General features: G+C 46.2%; 1 protein-coding gene across 6 annotated transcripts in view; it reads left to right on the forward strand.

The window, feature by feature from the left end:
• Positions 1 to 20,763, forward strand: part of RASAL2 (RAS protein activator like 2) — a 147,568-nt gene that overhangs the window by 45,935 nt on the left and 80,870 nt on the right. Inside the window, exon 1 of one of the 6 annotated variants that reach the window (XM_060276608.1) lies at positions 8,121 to 8,388. The exons of 4 other annotated variants lie outside the window; for them this stretch is intronic. Coding sequence is in view for 1 of the 2 variants with exons in the window: in XM_060276607.1 (XP_060132590.1) it covers positions 9,305 to 9,317 (13 nt within the window). In the remaining variant the exon portion in view is untranslated. One more of the 6 variants, XM_060276607.1, reaches the window with a different exon arrangement.

The following is a 20,763-nucleotide window of genomic DNA, read 5'->3' on the forward strand; positions in this document are numbered from 1 at the left end:
AGATTATATCAGCAGTTCACTTGGGACATCACTTCCTGAAAAGAAATGTAAATGTATAAATGTTTAAGTTCTTGGTTCATGAATCGGTTTAAAGAAAAACAAAGGGGAAACAGGTCAGAACAGAGTTAACAGGTAATATTCGACATGGCGTAGCTAAACATCTAATCAGCAGCCGTTGTGGTGTGCTTAGATTATTTATGAGTAATAATAATAAACTTTCCACTTATGGTACCAATAAAACAATATAAAGTATTAGTATAGTAATGAACGTAGGAAGGGGCTTCAAAATGGAGGTAATAATTCATGTCTAAAGTTAAATTGAGCCAAAAATTGAGCCAAATGCTGTTGGGGTTTGTGAAATAGTTATATTATTGCTAGAGGTGTTGTTGTTTGGTACAGCAATTGGAAACAGGCTCTTGCTTGTGCTGAGGAAAAATTGCCTCCAGGACAGGGGTAGAAGGTCCCAGTGCCATCACGTGGAGGCAGGGCCGTCTTTAGCACATCGGGCAGGGATCCCTCGGGCGCCCCCCACCTCCACTCTTTAAAATAACAAAAACTCTGCACCTCCAGCTCTTCCCCTTCATTAAAAAAAAGGAAAGCTCTTACCTTCCCTGGAGGAGCGCGCCATCTCCCCCGAGCCGGAAGGCCTCGGGGCGACGCCTCGGCTGAGCCGAGAGCCACAGGGCCAGGAAGGGAGAGCGCGGCCTGCAGAGAGGCCCGGCGTCCCGGCCCCGCGGAGCCAGCAGGGAGAGCCCCGCTCCTGCAGTCCGGAGCCCTCCCGCCGGCAGCGGAGGCCAGATGGGCGCCATGGAGCCAGCGGGCATCAGGGAGAGTCCTAGACTGTGGAAAGGCATCCGAGCCTTCCCGCCAACAGGAATGCCAATGAAGCGCAGCGCCGGGGTGAGGGATGACCCTGGCGCTGCAGAGCGGAACAGGGTCCTAGTGCCCCTGCTCCGCTCGCTTACCTCCCTGAGCGGAGATCCTGAGCGGCGCGGCTGGCGGAGGGAAAAGGGAGGCCGCCGCGCAGCTCCTCCACTTGCTGGGGTGCCCCCCTGAGCACCCAGGCACCCTGGCGCCCCGCGCCACTGGAGTCAATGGGCGAGCCGGCCCTGCGTGGAGGGAAACTGGTGCTAGTGCTGCTGGTAGCTGTTGACGCACTCAAAGCACTCCGGGATGACTTTGCGCATGGCGCTGGGGGAGAACATGCCACTACGTACTGGCAGAAGACTCAAGGTGCCAGGCAGCAGCATCCCTTTGCCTCCTGTGCCATCACTAAGGGAATTGTGTCCCCCCCCCTCGTCCCATCCACCCCAGCAGTGGCATCTTCCTCCTGCCCCATAACTCTCAGCATTCCACATCACCAGCCATGGCTGGCAGTCAAGTGGCTAGAAAAATATTCCATGGTCTCGAAACTTCTGCAGACTTACTTGCAAGGTTGGCTTGGGGGTCAGGGTGTATTGGAAGTGGGAATGGTGGTTCTTCTCATTCTGCACTTTGGGGATACCTTAACAAAAAGCTGTGAATCTCAGATCAAGGCCTTGGGAAAGCCATCTCGCATTCTTGAACCCGCCATACTTTTAATAAGGCACATTTCAAAGTACCCAGTATTTCAAGCAAGAGAGAGCAAAGGAAGTTCATACCCTTCCCTGCCTGTGGGATATGCAGAGAAAACTGCAAATAGGTTCCTTTCATCAAACCAAAGCAATATATAACCTTTGATTATGTCCTTAAGGCTCACCTTTTATAGCTATATCACGGATGCTGCAAAGAGATTGGGATAGATGGACATTTCATAAAATGTTTTAAAATGCACATTTTATTCTAGTCTGGGAGGCTGCAGTGCCAGCAGCTGCAAATCTTGTCAAAAGCTTTATGAATTGGATTAAAAACAAAACAGGGGAGAAGTGAACTTGAATGAGAGAGAGGACAAAGACCTTAAAAACAAACAAAAAACAACTGTGAGCAAAGGGAGGCGACCACCATTTTGAGCTGCATAAGTACTTCTATGCCTGAATGGGATAGTTGTTCTCTTCCGCAGTTTAACTTCCCTCATAGGATTGTTGTGGGGCCACAGTAGCATAACTGAGCTCTTTGGAGCAACGGCAAGATGCAATCCTATACTGTATAATAAAGTGCAAGTGTCTCTGCGTCCTGTCCCTGTGTCCGCGCTACTGCACATGTGCCCCACGGACACAGGGATTGGACGCAGAGACTTGACGCGCGCACACACACACACGCTCCCCCCCTCTGCCTACCGTTTCCCTCGCAGTCCTCAGAAGAATTGCAGCCTTCTCCTGGGCGCCCGCTAGCCAGCTGGGCTCAGCGGAGCGCCCCGACGAAGCGGCGGCCGCGGGAGGAGCCAGCCGCCCCCCACGCGCCGCCGCCGCAGAAAGACGCCGAATCATGGCCTTCTCCTGGGCGCCCGCTGGCCAGCTGGGCTCAGTGGAGCGCCCCGACGAAGCAGCAGCCATGGGAGGGGCCAGCTGCCACCGCCGCAGAAAAAGGCTGAATGTTCTAGCGCCCGTTTATTAAACGGGCTGAATGACACTAGTTATGGTAATAATATTCCACACTTCTCCAACTGCTGATGTCAGCAGGTGATGTTGGGGTTTTTTTAGTGACAAAGCCCTGCACTTGCAAGGGAAATGTTGCATTCTCTCCACAGAAATGCTGGCTGAAGGATAACTGTCCAGAGCTCAAAGGTAAAGGGGCCCTGACCGTTAGGTCCAGTCACAGACGACTCTGGGGTTGCGGTGCTCATCTCACTTTACTGGCCGAGGGAACCAGCTTCCGGGTCATGTGGCCTGCATGACAAAGCCACTTCAGGTGAAACCAGAGCAGTGCACAGAAACGCCGTTTACCTTCCCGCCGGAGCGGTACCTACCGTATTTATCTACTTGCACTTTCACGTGCTTTCAAACTGCTAGGTGGGCAGGAGCAGGGACCGAACAACAGGAGCTCACCCCATCACGGGGATTCGAACCGCTGACCTTCCGATCGGCAAGCCCTAGGCTCTGTGGTTTAGACCCCAGCGCCACCAGAGCTTACACGGAAATAAATATCTGGAGATCTTGTGATGAGGAAGATAAATTATAACTGTAAACTCCTTCAGAGGATCTCTGTGTTGCTCCTGATAACACTGAGGATTTTTATAGTGCACTTCCTGAATGTTCAAATTACTTCACATACGTTATCCCAGTGGTCTTCTAATTGGCACAGCAGGCCAAGAAGCTCAGAGTAAGCCAAAATGCTTTCATGACATTGCATTTGCCCACACATTGCGAGTGCTTCGAAAAGTCTGAGCACTTGAACATAATTTGGTTTGCTGCTTTCCCAATTATAGCCTGAAATATGTTATCGGAAGAATCCACCACTGCAGTGGGGGGGGGAGCAGGACAGGTGTCCTTTTGGCAGGCTGCCAGTACATGGGCTCTTTTTAATCCACCCACCCAGGTCTGGCATTACAAGTACCATCTGGGTCTAAAATGCCCCCCGAATGGTGCCTCTGTGGAGCATTCTGGGAAAATAAAATGGTGGACATTTAAGAATGGTGGCACTGTTGCTGCCTGTTCCATTGCCTTAGAGGACCCACCAAAAAAGGAGGGTGCCCACCAGAGGGCACTTTGCCCAGGGCCCCATCAAACCAGAACCAGTCCTGAAAAAGAGAATACAGATTTTGAGAAGCAGAATTCCAATTACGTTCTTTGGGTCAGGATGAGTTCTTCAAAGAGGAGTCTTAGAATCATAGAATTGTAGAGCTGGAAGGGATCCCAAGGGTCATCTAGTCCAACCCCCTGCAATGCAGGAATCTCAACTAAAGCATCCCTGACCAGATGGCCATGCAACTTCTGCTTAAAAACCTCCAAGGAAGGAGATTCCACAACCTCCCGAGGGAGACCATTTCACTGTCAAAAGTTCTTCTGGATGTTTAGTCAGAATCACCTTAAAGCCATTCAGAGCAGGAGAAAACACGCTTGTTCCCTCTTCCATGTGACAGCCCTTGAGAAATTTGAAGATGATTATCATATCTGCTCTCAGTCTCCTCTTTTTTAGGCTAAACATACCCAGCTCGTTCAACACCTGCTCATATGGCTTGGCTTGTAGACCCTTGATCATCTTAGTTGCCCTCTTCTGCACACGTTGAATAAATGCTTTCTGTAAAATATCAGGTTTCAAAGACAGGGGGGGTGATAGTGTGTGTGCTTTGCATGCAAATAGGGATGCGGGTGGCGCTGTGGGTTAAACTACAGAGCCTAGGACTTGCTGATCAGAAGGTCGGCGGTTTGAATCCCCTTGATGGGTTGAGCTCCCGTTGCTCGGTCCCAGCTCCTGCCAAGCTAGCAGTTCGAAAGCACGTCAAAGTGCAAGTAGATAAATAGGTACTGCTCCGGCGGGAAGGTAAACAGCGTTTCCGTGTGCTGCTCTGGTTCGTCAGAAGCGGCTTAGTCATGCTGGCAACATGACCCGGAAGCTGTACGCCGGCTCCCTCGGCCAGTAAAGCGAGATGAGTGCCGCAACCCCAGAGTCGTCCGCGACTGGTCTGGGGTCCCTTTACCTTTGCATGCAAAAGGTCCCAGGTTTGATCCCTGGTGTCTCCAGTTAAGGCTGGGAAAGACTGTTACCTGAAACCCAAGAGAGCTGTTGCCAATTAGGGTTGACGGTACTGAACCAGAAGGGCCAACAGTCTGACTTGGTGTAAGACAGTTTTCTAAGTTTCTATGCATTTAGAAAGGCTGATAATTTAGAGCAGCAGTGCTGGAGCCTTTGATATGCTCCAACCTGAGTGACAGCCTCTTCTCTGGAATATGTAACACGAACACACCGGGTTTGATGATCTCCATCCCTGAGATAGCAGGAGCAATTACTGGCATTTGTAGCTGGCCATTAGCTGTTGGAATGCTGTTTAAATGCCAGGCACAGCCAATTAGGCTTGGTGACAGATAGCAGCGCCTGGAGTGATGTGGAAACCAAGGCCCAGTGAATCTGTCAAGTTCACTCAGTACACCTTAATGGTGCCAAGTTTTGCCTTCCTGGCATGACTTGGAAATTGTGTGAATTGAGGTCGAACATTCTCCTCCTCCTAAGGGACAATTACATATGATGCCCATGATATCAGCCCCCAGGGTCACTGGGTGACTTTACCATCCTAATCTACCTAACCGGGTGGGTGGGTGAGGATAAAACGTTCTCTGGAGTGCCTTGGAGGAATTTGCAGACTGCAAATTATTAATATATGGCCCATATGATCAACTGGAATATTTAGGAATTATGGGAAATGCCTAATTAAGCAGAGCTTGCAGCAGTGAAGACTCTGGCTATGATTGTTTGAGCTAATATGTGGTAGCTCAGAATATTCTGTAGTTTTTAGGGAGCAGCATAATGTGCACTCCCAACTCTCCAAGGGAAGGGAATTTTTGGCGGGGATCAAAACATCACCTTGGGGGCAGCCAAGGATTGGGAAAAGGTGCCAGGGAGATGCAGTCTATAGGAAAGGAAGCCAAAAGAAGGGTGTAAGGAGCTAATAAAGAGGAACCCGAGGAAAAGGCTGGTTGGAAAGCAAGGCTTGGGGGAACGGAGAAAGGGAACTGCAGCAAAGGCTAGTCATAGATGGCGCTCTGAAGAAACGTAAGGTTGAGCATTCATGTTCAGGAGATGCTGACTAGCAGAAAGCAAACAGAATGCATTGGGGTGTGGTTTGGCTGCAATGGGACGAAATAGCCAGTGGTCTGAAAAGCAGGATCTTGAGGAAGCGCATTGAGGGCATTGGGTGGAGCAATTAATCTGGAGAAAGGAGAGCAGCCCCAAAACAGTTCATAAGAGCCAGAGACTAGAGGGGTTGTGCACTGTTGTCAGGAAAGGGAGGAAGCCAAGGTGGGGATTCTGCACACACTCTGGCTTCTGCTTTCACTGCGATATTTCAGCCTCACAATTCTAACGGAGAATGAGGTTCATAAAGCAGATATTGATCTGAGTCAACTAGCCAATTCTTTGGCTGCAGATGCCGTCACTGGTGTCTTTGATGAGTTTCCTTTCCAGGCTCAATACATTTTGGTGATATTGCCATCAGTTCTAGTCTCAGCTACAGTGGGTTCGTGGGAAGCAGGTCACAGTCCTCTCTGAACCTCTATTTCCCTTCTCTCATGAACTAGTCACACGTATCTGAAGAAGTGTGCATGCACACGAAAGCTCATACCAAAATAAAAACTTAGTTGGTCTTTAAGGTGCTGCTGGAAGGAATTTTTTTATTTTGTTCCTGTCACTATATTATTCTCCCTTTGCTCTTTCTGAAATCATCTGTAAATAACAGTCTCATTGATGCTTTGCACAGTTGCTACTGTGACAGATTTTTATTTAAATTAAAGATGATATGTTTGCAAGGGAGCTTTTATATTTAACTATTTAGAGCAGGGTTTTGATTTTGTTTTGACGGGGAACTGAATATTTCACCAACAGTCTACATTTTTTCCAACTTGTCCAAATCAGCTTGTTTGCTTTGCAATATCTGGAATGAAGCTGTGGAGCTTTTGTCTCTCACCCACCCCAGTTTTCTGTCATCACTAGGTTTGTGGAAAGCCATTTCCCTGTGGTGGATCACTTTGGGAAGCTCCTGTGGTATTTCAGGAATCCTCCTGTTCTTTGCAGGTTAAACAAGTTTAGAGTGTCTCAGATTACTAGAAATATGTTCCATTAACACTGAAAGCACAATTGAAGCTGGAGTTTAACTCATTCCTAATTGTGGGCAGCAACATCATTTTGGGAAAGTTAGTAATGAAAGCATGGGATGTGGATCCCATTTTGTATTCCACCATAAAAGCAGAATATTTCTCAATTGTACAATCTTAGATTTAATGCTTTAGCTTAAATAGGAATTACTGCTGAATATGTCAAGAGAGATCTTGTATATGACATGAGATCTTGTATATGGACATTCTTTCTGTGGCAATGTGCCATTCACACCAGAACTATAGGTTTTCTGAGATGCTCAGAGAATAGTTGATATATTCAATGCCACATTGTGGAAGTGATGAACGGAAAGAGAAAGAACCATCAAGTTGCATTGGTTGGTACCAGAACGGGAAGCACAAGGTGAAGGAAATGTTACTTTCCATTGGACCTACAGCGGTACCTCGTTTTGAGTCTGCCTCGTCGAGCGTCCATTTCATCGAACGTCCGCAGCAAACCCAGAAGTACCGGAATGGGTTACTTCCAGGTTTGCCGCTTGCACATGCGCAGAAGTGCTAAATCACACTTCACACATGCGCAGAAGCACAAACAGCTCCGCGCACATGCGCAAAGCAGTGCTTTGTCGTGCATGCTTTTTGTCTAGCGTCTGGGGCTCCGGAACAGATCCCGGTCGCAAAACAAGGTACAGTTGTACTTCTGTTGGTTGATGAGTATGCTAACAACAAACATTTTACTGCATAGTCAAGGGCCAAAATGAATATTAAAAAATGAATACGCACGATTGAGTTGCACTGATTCCTCCTTCAAGTAGAATGAGTCACTCAAAGCCTGCATATTCCTGTGCTTGTGTGTGTATGCAACTGCTTGGGTGTGTGTGTGTGTGTGTGTGCCAAACTGGGTCTTTGACCCGGATGGGAAAAAGCCATGTTTCGCCCCTGATTTACCATATGTTTCATTATGCTCCCACTGATAGCATCAGAACCATACTGGAGTTTCTGAAATTTGAAGAGCTTGGAGGGAAATTCACAAACAAACAAATACTAAAAAAAAAACCAGTTTGTATTAGCTGAGCCCAATTCCAAATTGAGGCGACAGGAGTTCACCCATCAATACTCTGTATAAGTTCAGTCCCATCTCCACAGTACAGCAGCTTCTGCAGATGGAGCAGCAGCCCTAATGATGGTTTTAGAATTCAGAAATCACTCTGAGCCATAATTAAGCTTCAGGTTGGTTTTGTTTTGATGAGCGTTTGAGAAGGGGGTGGAGGTAACTTTCATATGTTTATAAATGTTTGCTTGGTTAGCTTCATAGCAGCATGCATTCAGCATCCCAAGACTTGTCCGGAGGCTTTTTTCCTGGGATTTCCTTGTGAGCAGTAGCAGAGGGTGGGCTGCTGTTCCTACTTCTGGCGGGGGGGGGGGGGAGTCTGAGGGCGCAAGGGCTGTTGCATAAGTAGGAAAAGAACTGAGGCTTATCACAAATCTACATTACGCTGTGGGGTGGAGACATGCATCGCAAGGAAGGAGAGATCGTGTATCCACTGAATCGGAAGGAAGAGAATGGGAATATCCTAGATTTGAGGACGTGCAGAGCTGCCAGTAGGAAGCGTGTGCTCAGCCTGTCTTCAGCCCATGATTAAATTACAGCGCCAGGCAAAGGGATCTTTCCTCTACGCAGTATCTCTCTGCAACTCTGGATAGGCAGGTGGGAATTGTGGGGTTCTTTTGAACGGTTCAGACTTGATGTTTTGTTCTCTGCAGTGATATTGTCATGTTTTTAATGTAATGCATTAGCAGCAAAAGACTGGAGTGTAGAGGTGCTTATCCTCCCCCCCCTTCTCTCAGCATATTAAAAAGAGAGTTGTTGTTTTTTTAAAGAGACATATGCGCACCAACAAGATAGTAGAACACCCTCCTGTTCCTTGACTTCTTCCCCTTGCTTTTTAAAGTCTCCCCTTCAACACCTGACAGTATGCAGAGTGGGTGGCTGATGCTTTTGCCTGTGTTTCACTTACTTGCCGAGAGTTGTTTGCTTCCCTGAGTTGCTGGGTGGAAAGTGCTGGGTGGAAACAGTTCTCTACTTGCCTCAGTGTCCCGTCAAACTTTTTGCCATTGAGTTTTCCTTCCTGTCAGAAGCCTGGTGCTCCTCATTTTGGTATCCACTCCGTTCAGATTGGATCAGTTGTGCCGATGGCATCGTGTTACATAAACCACCGTATCTCCGTAGTTGAGCAGCAATTTAAAGGGAGCTGCTCTTTCATTAGCTCATGTTTTGGCTGCCTGACGCCGCCTTCTCTTACTCACACGCGCACACCCCTTTGGGGAGAGGAAAATGAAAAGTCCGTCCCTGTTAGTTTGCCTTGGTTCACACACACACACAGACACACGGGATTCCGGCACTCTCCCCTGCCGTGGGGGAGAAGGAACGCAAGAGAAAGGGTAGCTATTGTCCGACTGCCCGGAGCCAGGGAACTGGATAAAGAAGCTTCGCCACAGTTTTCGTCCTGGCTTTTCTGCATTCCACACTGTCCAAGGCAGAGGACAGACAAGGAGTGTGGCTGCCGAAAGTGGGGGCTGGCATGCGGGCAGGAACATGACTGAGCCACTGGCAAGGTCACAGCATGCAGGTTTCAGGTAAGGTTCCCATCAGCAAAAACTTGAGGGGCATACCAGAAAGCCTGTTGAGGGGCGGGGAATGTTGCATTCTTCTTTCATAAAAGTTAAGTGCTTTCCTATACCGTCTCTCTTGTATCAAACAGCTGGGTGTTTTTTTCTTTTATCAGTGACTTTCATATCCTAAGTGAAAGGTTAAGAGAGAAGAGCCGTTGCTCCCTTTCTGCTTCCTTTTGAAATCTGAAAAGTGTTTTGATAGCGCTTTCCAAAGCCTACTCTTGTTTTTTACAAGTAACACAAGCAGCACAGTCCTATGCGTATCTGCACACAAATAGATTTGCTGAGTTCAGTGGGACTTACATTTTGCTGTGTATAGGATCGTGGCCTTAACTATGTTATACATTTGCTAAATATGGAACTTGAATGAGTGAGCTACAACAGGTACAGTGCTGGTTCAGTATGAAAACAACTTTTATTCTCCTCCTTTCAGTACGTCATTAACAACACATGAGAGTTTCCAGAAAGAAGTTGCTGTAATTAAATAGTGTGTTTAATTATTCCAGGCCTTTTAAAATAGAGTTATTGGCCTAAAGCTTCTTAGAGGCTGGTATATAAGGGTAAACCCCCCTATTTTTACATATAAAATACTTGCAGTTGTCTTTAAAAATATGCAGCCCACAGCTGGCATGATTAACATGTAATCAGTGTCAGATTGTACCAGGCAAAGCTTCCTGCTTTTCTGTGAAAGTGGAAAAATAAAAGCTGTTCCGGAAACTTAGCAAGTTGTTCGTAGTATGTGTTCATGTTATGAAGTCTCCTGTTAAGCACTGTGATCTGCTAAAATAAACCCTGGTTGGTCCCTGACAGATAGATCAGAATATATTTTTCTGTGCGTTTTGTGCTAGAAAGTTAATTCAACTTATGCTAGATTTGTCGAGTTAATCAAGGTGTTTTTGAAGGTAATGGCAAAATGGCTGCCCGTGCTGTGTGTTGGAATTGCTTCTAGTTTCTGAATCAGGCTCATATATTTTTATGGATGAAAAATAAATGTAGAGCCTGCTGAAAGTGAGATCCTCTTCCTAATAGTTGGAGAGCAAGGAATGTTAAGAAGGGGGAGATGGTCACCTGACACAAGGTCATCCCTGTATCAGAAATCCCCACTTATCTTTCGGCTCTAGTTTTCCAGTATATGCCTGGTGGTGACCTTTGCTCCCTGGCTCTGTCACTCAGCCATCAGATTCCCTGCTCTGCCCTTTCTCTCCAAATGCCCTCTTTGCTTAGAATTGCCTCCCAGAAAACCCAGATGCAGATGCTTTTTTCTTGCTACAAATTCCTCCCTAAAACATATATTTCCAATGTAATCTCCTTAGTCCTCACACCTTACTGAAATGAAGCCCTAGCACACACAACTGAACACACATTCTTCCCTTCCCTTCCCTATCCTCATTCCTATCTTCCTCCCCAACCCCCTTTAACCTCTCTCTCAGCAAATTTTAAATCACAGGTGAATAGCCTGTGGCCCTAGGACAGCATGTGATCTTTGGTCTAATTTCATATGGATGTCAATGGGGCAGACAAGAGAATAAAGTGTGACCCTACCCACTCGCTTTTGGCTCCATCCCTAACCACTGCCAATATACGGCCCCAAGATATCCCTGAAGAAATTCAGTCCTCCCCACTCCCATTTTAGATTACAGGGCAGGGACCTACCTGACTTGTGTTTTTAAAGCACCGTGGAGCATACTCTTTGAACAACAACAACAAAACAACGCATTCATTCAATTTCACATATGAGTCACTTCCTACAAAACATTTCAATGTGATTTGACAATAAAAATGTATGCGAAAACAATGTTAGATCCAAATACAGGCATTGTTGTTGTTGTTTACTCGTGTCCGACTCTTCGTGACCCCATGGATCAGAGCATGCCAGGCACTCCTGTCTTCCACTGCCTCCCGCAGTTTGGTCAAACTCATGTTCATAGCTTCGAGAACACTATCCAACCATCTCGTCCTCTGTCATCCCCTTCTCCTAGTGCCCTCCATCAGGGTCTTTTCCAGGGAGTCTTCTCTTCTCATGAGGTGACCAAAGTATTGGAGCCTCAGCTTCAGGATCTGTCCTTCTAGTGAGCACTCAGGGCTGATTTCCTTCAGAATGGATAGGTTTGATCTTCTTGCAGTCCATGGGACTCTCAAGAGTCTCCTCCAGCACCATAATTCAAAAGCATCAATTCTTCAGCGATCAGCTTTCTTTATGGTCCAGCTCTCACTTCCATACATCACTACTGGGAAAACCATAGCTTTAACTGTGCGGACCTTTGTCAGCAAGGTGATGTCTCTGCTTTTTAAGATGCTGTCTAGGTTTGTCCTTGCTTTTCTCCCAAGAAGCAGGCATCTTTTAATTTCGTGACTGCTGTCACCATCTGCAGTGATCAAGGAGCCCAAGAAAGTAAAATCTCTCACTGCCTCCATTTCTTCCCCTTCTAAAACCTCCACTTAAAATGCTCATTTGGAAAAGGGCGGTGCCTGTAATGTAACAGGAGGGAAGTTCCAAAGGGTAGTTGCCACCACACAAAGGCCCGGTAACAAGATCATATGCAGTGGACCTCCTGATGAGGATGCTTGTCTGCAGGAGGTCCTCTCCTACAGAGCAGAGTTGTCAGTTGGCTATAGATGGAGTGAGACAATCTTTTGGCTATCCAGGTCCCGAGCTGTATAGGGCTTTGCATATCGGGACCAACTAATTGAACTTAGCCCAGTAACTGATTGGAAGACACGTTGTTGTTGTTGTTGTTGTTGTTGTTGTTGTTGTTGTTGTTGTTGTTGTTGTATTATTTATCTATGTTCCCCCCCTTCCTCCAAGAACCAGGACTCAAGGCTGCTCACAAAAGCTAAAACAAACATGGCTAAAACACAAGAAGCTAAATAATATCTCTCCCATCCTTCTGGCAGAATTATGGCCTGTCACGCAGGTCCCTCCTGTGTAGCTATTAAAAGCAGAAGCAAGAGACACATGCTACATGTCAGCATGGCTGAATGTGGTCACGGAGGCAACAGTTGACGCCTTCAAACGTAAGCCCTTCATTTTCCTTTAATAGCCTTTCTGGCTGCAAAGTCGTTGCTGGCAAGTTGGAAAAAGAGGGCAGCCACCATCACTTGCCTCTGTGCCATAGGCCAGGAATTCTCCAGTGCGGTGAGCCTCCCTGTGTTTAGGAGAAACCTGATTGTTGCAGGAGAGGAGCAGCTAAGGCCTAGTTCGCTTCTCTTGTGGAGCGAGAAGGACTATAGTCAGTGGCTTTCGATGAGAACAAGGAGGGGAAAATGCACCTAGCACAGTAAGTCATGATGTTGAGTGGGTACAGCACCACATCAGTGCCACTGAGTGAGAAGGGCCAGTACAATGTATCTGTCCTCTGCCTTGGAAGAACCTTACTGGGGCACCGAATCCCGGGTGGTCTGCAACAAACGTCACAGCTGGGTACAGAATGATAGGGCAGGATTTTAGCCGTGGGGTCTTAAGATCTAGAAATAAACACAAGAGAGTTAGGGTTGAACAGGGCAATAATATGTTATTCTTTCAGTTACATCTTCTTAGATATAGTTGAAGTGAGGTTTAATAGATTTCACAGAATTGTAGAGTTGGAAGAGGCCACGAGGAGTAATTTAGTCCAGCCCCCAGCAACGCAGGAATCCTGCCCACAGCTGCCCCTGACCCCTTGCGCCTGAGGCTTTTATCTCAATAATCCATCCAGTAAAAAGGGTAAAGGGACCCCTGACCATTAGGTCCAGTCGTGACCGACTCTGGGGTTGCGGCGCTCATCTCGCGTTATTGGCCGAGGGAGCCCAGCGTACAGCTTCCAGGTCATGTGGCCAGCATGACAAAGCTGCTTCTGCCGAACCAGAGCAGCACACGGAAACGCCGTTTACCTTCCCGCCAGAGCGGTCCCTATTTATCTACTTGCACTTTGATGTGCTTTCGAACTGCTAGGTTGGCAGGAGCTGGGACCGAGCAACGGGAGCTCACCCCGTCACAGGGATTCAAACCGCTGACCTTCTGATCAGCAAGCCGTAGTCTCAGTGGTTTAACCCACAACGCCACCTGGGTCCCCCAATGCATCCAGTAGCTCCGTGCAATAAGTTAGTAGTTGTTGCTTTCCTAAGACTGTTCAGTTTGTTAGTGGTGTGAGGTGAGTTTTGAACAAATGATGTTGCAGCTGATATATTAGCCACTATACAACATCAATTCTGTGTGATTTATTTTGGCTTTTTAATGTTGGATTATTTAGTTTGCCTCTCAGGTTAATTATAAGAGCAAGTGGAGAAAGAAGATATAATCCCTATACAAATTTGTAAAATAAACAAGGCACAAACCTAACTACAGGGAGAATGATAAAAAAGAAGAAGAAGCAGGTGGCTGTTGTGAGAACTTTCACTTTCTCAACTATCCATTCTGTATGCTATTGATTGCATGTCTATGGCTCTGAATTTTAGGAGAAACCAGATTCTTATCCATACACACATACACACAAACTCTGCGCTACTCTGTCCAAGCACTGACATTGACTAATTGATGTTTGGGAAGTGCCTTCAAGCCCCGCTTTTACCTGCCCCACACCTGGTGGCATAGTGGACTGGTGTGCCTGGCTCGACTAAATCAGCTCAGTGGGCCTCATTAGGAATGTGAACCACAGGTTCTCCATCCTGATCGAAAGCAGCAATAGGTAGAGCTAGGAGTGATAGTAACCAAACCTTGTAACACATTGTGCACGTATATAGAATACAAAATAGAACAGCACAGTTGTAGTTGCGTCGATTTCCAGCAGCAGATGAAATTCGCTTTTCTGCACACTGAGGCTCCATCCCCTTTGCTTCTGGTCACCTTGTGTGTAAAGTTTGCATATTGGCAATTTCAACGTGTCATCTTAAATTTTGTACTGTTCCTTAAAACTCCTCTAATACAGTGGTACCTCGGTTTATGAACACAATTGGTTCCGGAAGTCTGTTCATAAACTGAAGCGTTCATAAACTGAAGCAAACTTTTCCATTGAAAGTAATGGAAAGTGGATTAATCCGTTCCAGAGTACTTAAACTGAAGCGTTCATAAACTGAAGCGAACTTTCCCATTGAAAGTAATGGAAAGTGGATTAATCCGTTCCAGACGGGTCCGCGGAGTACTTAAACTGAAGCGTTCATAAACTGAAGCATGGGTGTAATTGGTTCCGGAAGTCTGTTCATAAACTGAAGCGTTCATAAACCGAAGCGAACTTTCCCATTGAAGGTAATGGAAAATGAATTAATCCGTTCCAGATGGGTCCACGGTGTTCATAAACCGAAAATTCATAAACCGAGGTGTTCATAAACCGAGGTTCCACTGTATATTGAACTTAGGTCAAGAGTTATGATGGCTATGCAGTCAAAATGGTGCTATTGATAAACAAGAGGGAGGTATCGGCAGACTCAGGGGAACCCCAAGATTTATTGAAGTACCAAAAAAGAAAATTAGAGCTAGCCCTCCTCCCCCTGAACATGCTCAGTAGCCACAGAACACTAAATACCTGTTTCAACACTTGAGTGAAGGAAGGGTATGGAAAACCAGGGAGGAGACAGAATGGTTCATCCTGAAAGAATGCATTGCTGGCTAGAATGCTGAACAGAAACAGTCAGCACTGCAACCAGTGGCATAGCAAGGGGGGGCGATAGGGGCAGGCTGCCCCGGGTTCCACTCTGGGAGGGGGGTGACAGTCGGCGCCCCACCCCGCGACTCCCAAGCCGAGCCCCTCCAGCCTCCCGGTAAAAAACTCGCTCAGCTCGGGAGTCGGGGGCGCCGACTGACACCCCCCTTCAGCTCCAGGGTGGCACCCGCGCCGAGCAAGGCTTTCTACCTGGAGCCTGGGGGCTCCATTTAGGCTCCATTTTGAAGTTGCAGGGGGAGCGTGATCCCCCTCTACGTAGTGCGCATGTGCAGCTTCATTACATAGCGGCGCATGCGTCATTACGTAGCGATGCATGCATCATTAGGTAGTGCCACCGCACCCCACCCCCCGGGCACGGCAATTTGTCTCCCCGGGTGACACAGCAGCTTCCTCCGCCACTGACTGCAACATTACTTGCAGGTCTCATTTGCATATAATGTGTATTGAAATGTGTGGGGTGACTTTTTTCCTACCTTGGCTGATTGCAGATTCCTCTTGCCAGACATTTTTCAACTTAGTCATGTGGCTTCTTGGCAAGTTCTGTCTACTTTGGGACATACAACCCCAGTCCCACCTTTAAAAGCTCCCTCTCCAGGGGACATAATGCCAACCTCTGTTGTTTTGAGCAACGTATGGGTGGGGATTATTTTAACAATGCTGGCCCTTCATTAGCCATGGAAGCGTCTGTGATGACATCAGGCCACTCCTTTTCTTTCCTGCCTTCTCCTGAACTTGCTTCTTGCCAAACAGGCTGCTTTGATAGTGGGCACCTGTTCAAAAGGAAGTGGAACTTACTCGGGCAGGGAACATAAAGTTAATGAAGCGGCCCTTAAAAATTCTCAAAAGCAATGGTGAGTTTCCAAACAATTAAAATGACCTTTGCATGAAGAGGCTGTCTGCTTCCCCCACTTTGCCTTTTCTTGGTCAGTACTGCTGGTGCCCCTCAGTAGCTGCCTCACTCAACTCAACCCATAATCATTACTTGTAAGAATGCTTCTAAGTCAGTACAAATGCTCCCCTTGACAGTCCTTTTCCCAGAGGAATCATTGAGGAAGTGTACCTAATTTGATTGACGTATCAAAATGCATAACTGGGCCCAGTGGCTTTTAAAGCTTAAATTTCATATGCTAAACATGAGGGAAACCTGGAAGTGCTATGAAGGGTGCCCTGAGCCAATCCTGGCTCCCTGATTAATGTGCCTGTATGCTGTGCTTATCAGCCAGTTAGCACTCTGAAGTTGCTCGTGCAATAAGAACCGAGTCCAACAGTCAGCCCATCTGGCTCGGTATTGTTGGTGCTGACTGACAGCAGCTTTTCAGGATTCAGACGGTGTTCTTTTCCAGCCCTTCCGAGAGACCTTGGGACCTTCTTGCAAATCAGATGTTATGCCACTGAATAGAAGTTGTTCTCTCCATTCATTATGATGTGTTCCCTTAACACATCATGTGTCATGTGTAACCATAAACACATCGGTCACTATATTGTTTCCACACGGAAAAAGGGAAGTTGAGGGAAGATGCCTTGCCTAAGGGTATATCTTGAGCCCATGGAGCCATTCACCTATCAAAAACCATTGCAAAAAATTCCCCATTGACGGACATATTAAAGAATTAAAACAAACAGCCACACAAAAGAGATTCATCCACGCCTCTTAACACAGTGAGACTGTGTTGGAATTGGAAGTAACTGTTTCCTGTCTGTCAACTTATTACACACACACACACACACACACACACACACACACACACACACTGCCTTGAGTATTTTTGCCAAATGCGCTGTCCTCATGCACCTGGCTCAGGAAGGAGTACGCACTGGAGCATAACGCTGGAAACTGCAAACTCTTGCCAGCATTTTGTTGATTATGATATGGAAGTGGTTTGATTTAGTAGTAATAGTACCAGCGACCATTGCAAAAAGTGAATTCTGTCTTAGTCCCTGTGCTGTGATGCTGCCTCTTGGCTAGTGAAGACATTACGATTGATGGCGTTAAGACAGACACGGCATTTGGTCTTAATTTTCTTTCTCAGGGAGCTGCTCTGCTTTAGCGTATTAATGACGCAGGCTGTGCCTTACCGATCTCTGCAGATGGGCCAATTGCAGCAGAGCAGAGGAGGAGCTTCGCACTCAGCTGATTCCAGCAATCCTCTGATTTCAGTATCTGAAAGGATCAGGCAAGGACAAGAGGGGTGGAGCAGGACTGATGACTGACATAACGTATTCCACCCTCAACTTTGAGAAATCTGCCTGGCTCATGCAGAGCAAGCAAGCTAGTTTGACTTGTTATGGGCATGTTAACCAACTTTAGGTCCTATTATTACCCTTCAGCTCCTCAATATATTTTACACAGACGAATGCTTTATTGAGGAGCTGATGGGTAATAATGGGACTTTCAGATTTTGAGAAAGTGAATGTTACTCAATGCAACAGCATTGGGGCCCTGAAGAACATGGAATGGGTCTTAAACTAATCCAGGCACAGGCAGACTCGGCCCTCTAGATGTTTTGGGACTACAACTCCCATCATTCCTGACCACTGGTCCTGTTAGCTAGGGATGATGGGAGTTGTACTCCCAAAACATCTGGAGGGCTGAGTTTGCCTATGCCTGAGCTAATCTGTCAGGTAAAGGTAAAGGGACCCCTGACTGTTAAGTCCAGTTGCGGACGACTCTGGGGTTGCGGTGCTCATCTCGCTATACTGGCCAAGGGAGCCGGGGTACAGCTTCCCGGGTCATGTGGCCAGCATGACTAAGCCACTTCTGGCGAACCAGAGCAGCGCATGGAAACGCCGTTTACCTTCCCGCCGGAGCAGTACCTATTTATCTACTTGCACTTTGACGTGCTTTCGAACTGCTAGGTTGGCAGGAGCAGGCACCGAGCAATGGGAGCTCACCCTGTCGCAGGGATTTGAACCGCCGACCTTCCAATCGGCAAGCCCTAGGCTTTGTGGTTTAGACCACAGCACCACCCGCGTTGCAGGTAGACAGTACTATTTCGGGGGCATTATAAAGCACCTCTTAATTTCCACGGGGCCCAGAAACTTGCCAGCTCTCTTTCAGGGTCTCCTCCCAGCTCAGATTCCCAGAAGACATGCACATGTTAGTGTACATGCTTCATGTTCCATATTCGGCAGAGTGGCTGATGTAATGCAGATTTCTTTCTAGACCTCCTGTAGGATATTCTACATGTAAGAAGACACCACGAGGCATTTTAGCTCTAAGTGTCCATCTTGTTACTGGGTGGTGGGAGAAAGGAGCCCCCAGTACACTATACACACCACTTTCCTCTAACACTCAATTAGCCTCAGGAATTATAATAAGAATGACTTCCAGTGGTGTTCCTATATTGATTATGCAGATTGCCGCGAGAGAAGTCATTGACTACAGCAAGGCTGGTCAATCAAAGGCATGTCTCTGCATCTTGTGGGTCTTTAATGCTTCGAATGCTAATGCACTTTGATTTTAGTATTAGGACTTATGGTTTTTGTGCACACGTAGTGTCTCTTTCCATGGCTCTTAGGGCTCCAGTGTTTGCATACATTACATTATGAATGATAATTTTGCTAGAATACTTTCTAAAGCACTCAGACCCAAACATCTGTGAAGCTTTGCTTATCAGGAATGCGACTATAGGGTAGCCAAAGCTGTTTACTTTCATAGGTTGTTGCTTTGCTGTAATTGTATGAGGTGGCACATCTGACAATTGAGGAGATAAAAACAGACCAATAAATGTAATAAGTTGTGCATTCATATTTTGGAATAAGATGTCCATATTTAATTCAGATATTTAGCCTAGAATATTCTGGGAAGGTTGGCTATCATTTGGTTTTTCTTTATCTGAAAGCTTTAGAATTAAGCAAGGAAACATCATAATAGGGTGAGTAAAGGAGAAATTTTAAATTTACTCTCCCCTTTCAAATTATTTCCATGATTCCGTGAACTATTGAGTGCCTCCTTTAAAAGAGACGTAAAGCTGCTTTGGCTAGTTTGCTTTCACAACCCTTTATGATTTAGAAAAGGCAGTTCTTTTTCTAAGTCATAAATGTTTCTTCTCACAAGTTTTAAGGTGAGAGAAATAATTTTTTTCCCTAATATAAATTTACTGCTGTACATTTTTTAAAAATCCTGGTTCGTCAAGGGTCTTTTCCAGGGAGTCTTCTCTTCTCATGAGGTGGCCAAAGTATTGGAGCCTCAGCTTCAGGATCTGTCCTTCCAGTGAGTACTCAGGGATGATTTCCTTAAGAATGGATAGGTTTGATCTTCTTGCAGTCCATGGGACTGACTCTCCATGGACTGCAAGAATTCTTTAAGTTTTGTATGATAAAATGGGTGGTTGTAATTTGTTTGGCCACATATTAAGATGGGTTGGTAGAAGGCAGAATGAAAGGGTTGAGAATAGGTAGGTTAATTTTGGAAGGGTGAGCATTTTGATCGTGGCTATTTTATCTGAGAGAAAATAAAAAAATTCCTTCAGTAGCACCTTAAAGACCAACTAAGTTTTTATTTTGGTATGAGCTTTTGTATGAGCTTATTTTGTTTCGACTCACACCAACACGGCTACCTACCTGTTAGTAGTGAAGTTAGTATTGTTCTACCACCTCAGGTCTTGTACAACAGAGTTTTATCTTTGTTTTATATATTTTTGGATATGAGAGAGTGTTGAAACACATTGCCTCAGATTTAGCAAACTTCACTCGTTGGCCCGAAACCATTGCAGAAGTGTTGAGTTCTTTGGCTAGGTGATTGCTGTATTAATAGGGTATGGTGTCATGACCATTAGGTCTGCAAAGAGCTCTAGTTTATATGTTTTACCTTTTATTTCCACTCCCTTGATATTAGGGGCTGCCCAGAGTCAGATTGCTAGAGGCTCTAGGGCCATAGGGCCAGGATGGGAGGCAACAGGCATCCCTGTTTGTGCCTCTTTGGATTGCTATAGTGTTGGAGTCCATATTGTTAATTCTGCATTTAGTTGAGGCTTGGGATTAGATTTGTTTGAGGGTTTGTAGGAAGTAGGGACCAAGGGTTATGCTGGGCAACAATACTGCTAGTAGAAATTTCCATTCTAAGCAATCGAAGGCTTTAAGGATATCTTACGGACATGATCGTCAGTGGGGGTTTTTGGGCTATTTTGCTATGATTGATCAGATTCAGTAGTCTCTTGGGGTCTGTTATGTTGCAACCACAGACAAAGCCAGCCTGGTCTGGGGTATTAGTTTGTGTAGGAGTTTTTTTTTAAGCAGTTAGCCAAGATTGATGTGAATATCTTGTAGTCTTGATTTATCAGTGAGATTGGGCAATAAGATTCTACTTTGAGGCTATCTTTGAGTGGTTTAGGGATAGAGACAGAAATGTTTGATTTTGGAAGCCCTGGCAGCAAGAGCTGAAGTTTGTCTTTAACTCTCTGGAAGTTGCCCTAGTTTGCATATATGAAAATTGTGATTTGCATGTGCTAATTTGCCCTCTGGACCTATTCTCTGGTTCTGTTAAGGACCCAACAGGTGCCTTTGCTCCTGCATTGCATCTGTTTCTCCCAACACTCAGTTGGGATCTAGTCTATTGATATACTTGGAACTATATATGAACTGGCAAGTAACCCTCCTTGGCAGAGAAAGAAATAGAGTCATGCAAGATTGACTACTGTGACCGGCAGGAAAATAAGAGGTCTCTGTATTGTTCAGGTCTGGTACAAACACTCAGAACCTGCCCTGCAACTCCCCTTTGTTCCACAGGACCTCCACCTGGCCATGTCCATTTACCAAAGGTAAGGCGGCTGGGG

Source organism: Zootoca vivipara, chromosome 7 (genome assembly GCF_963506605.1).
Source record: "Zootoca vivipara chromosome 7, rZooViv1.1, whole genome shotgun sequence".
NCBI classification, from domain to species: Eukaryota; Metazoa; Chordata; class Lepidosauria; order Squamata; family Lacertidae; genus Zootoca; species Zootoca vivipara.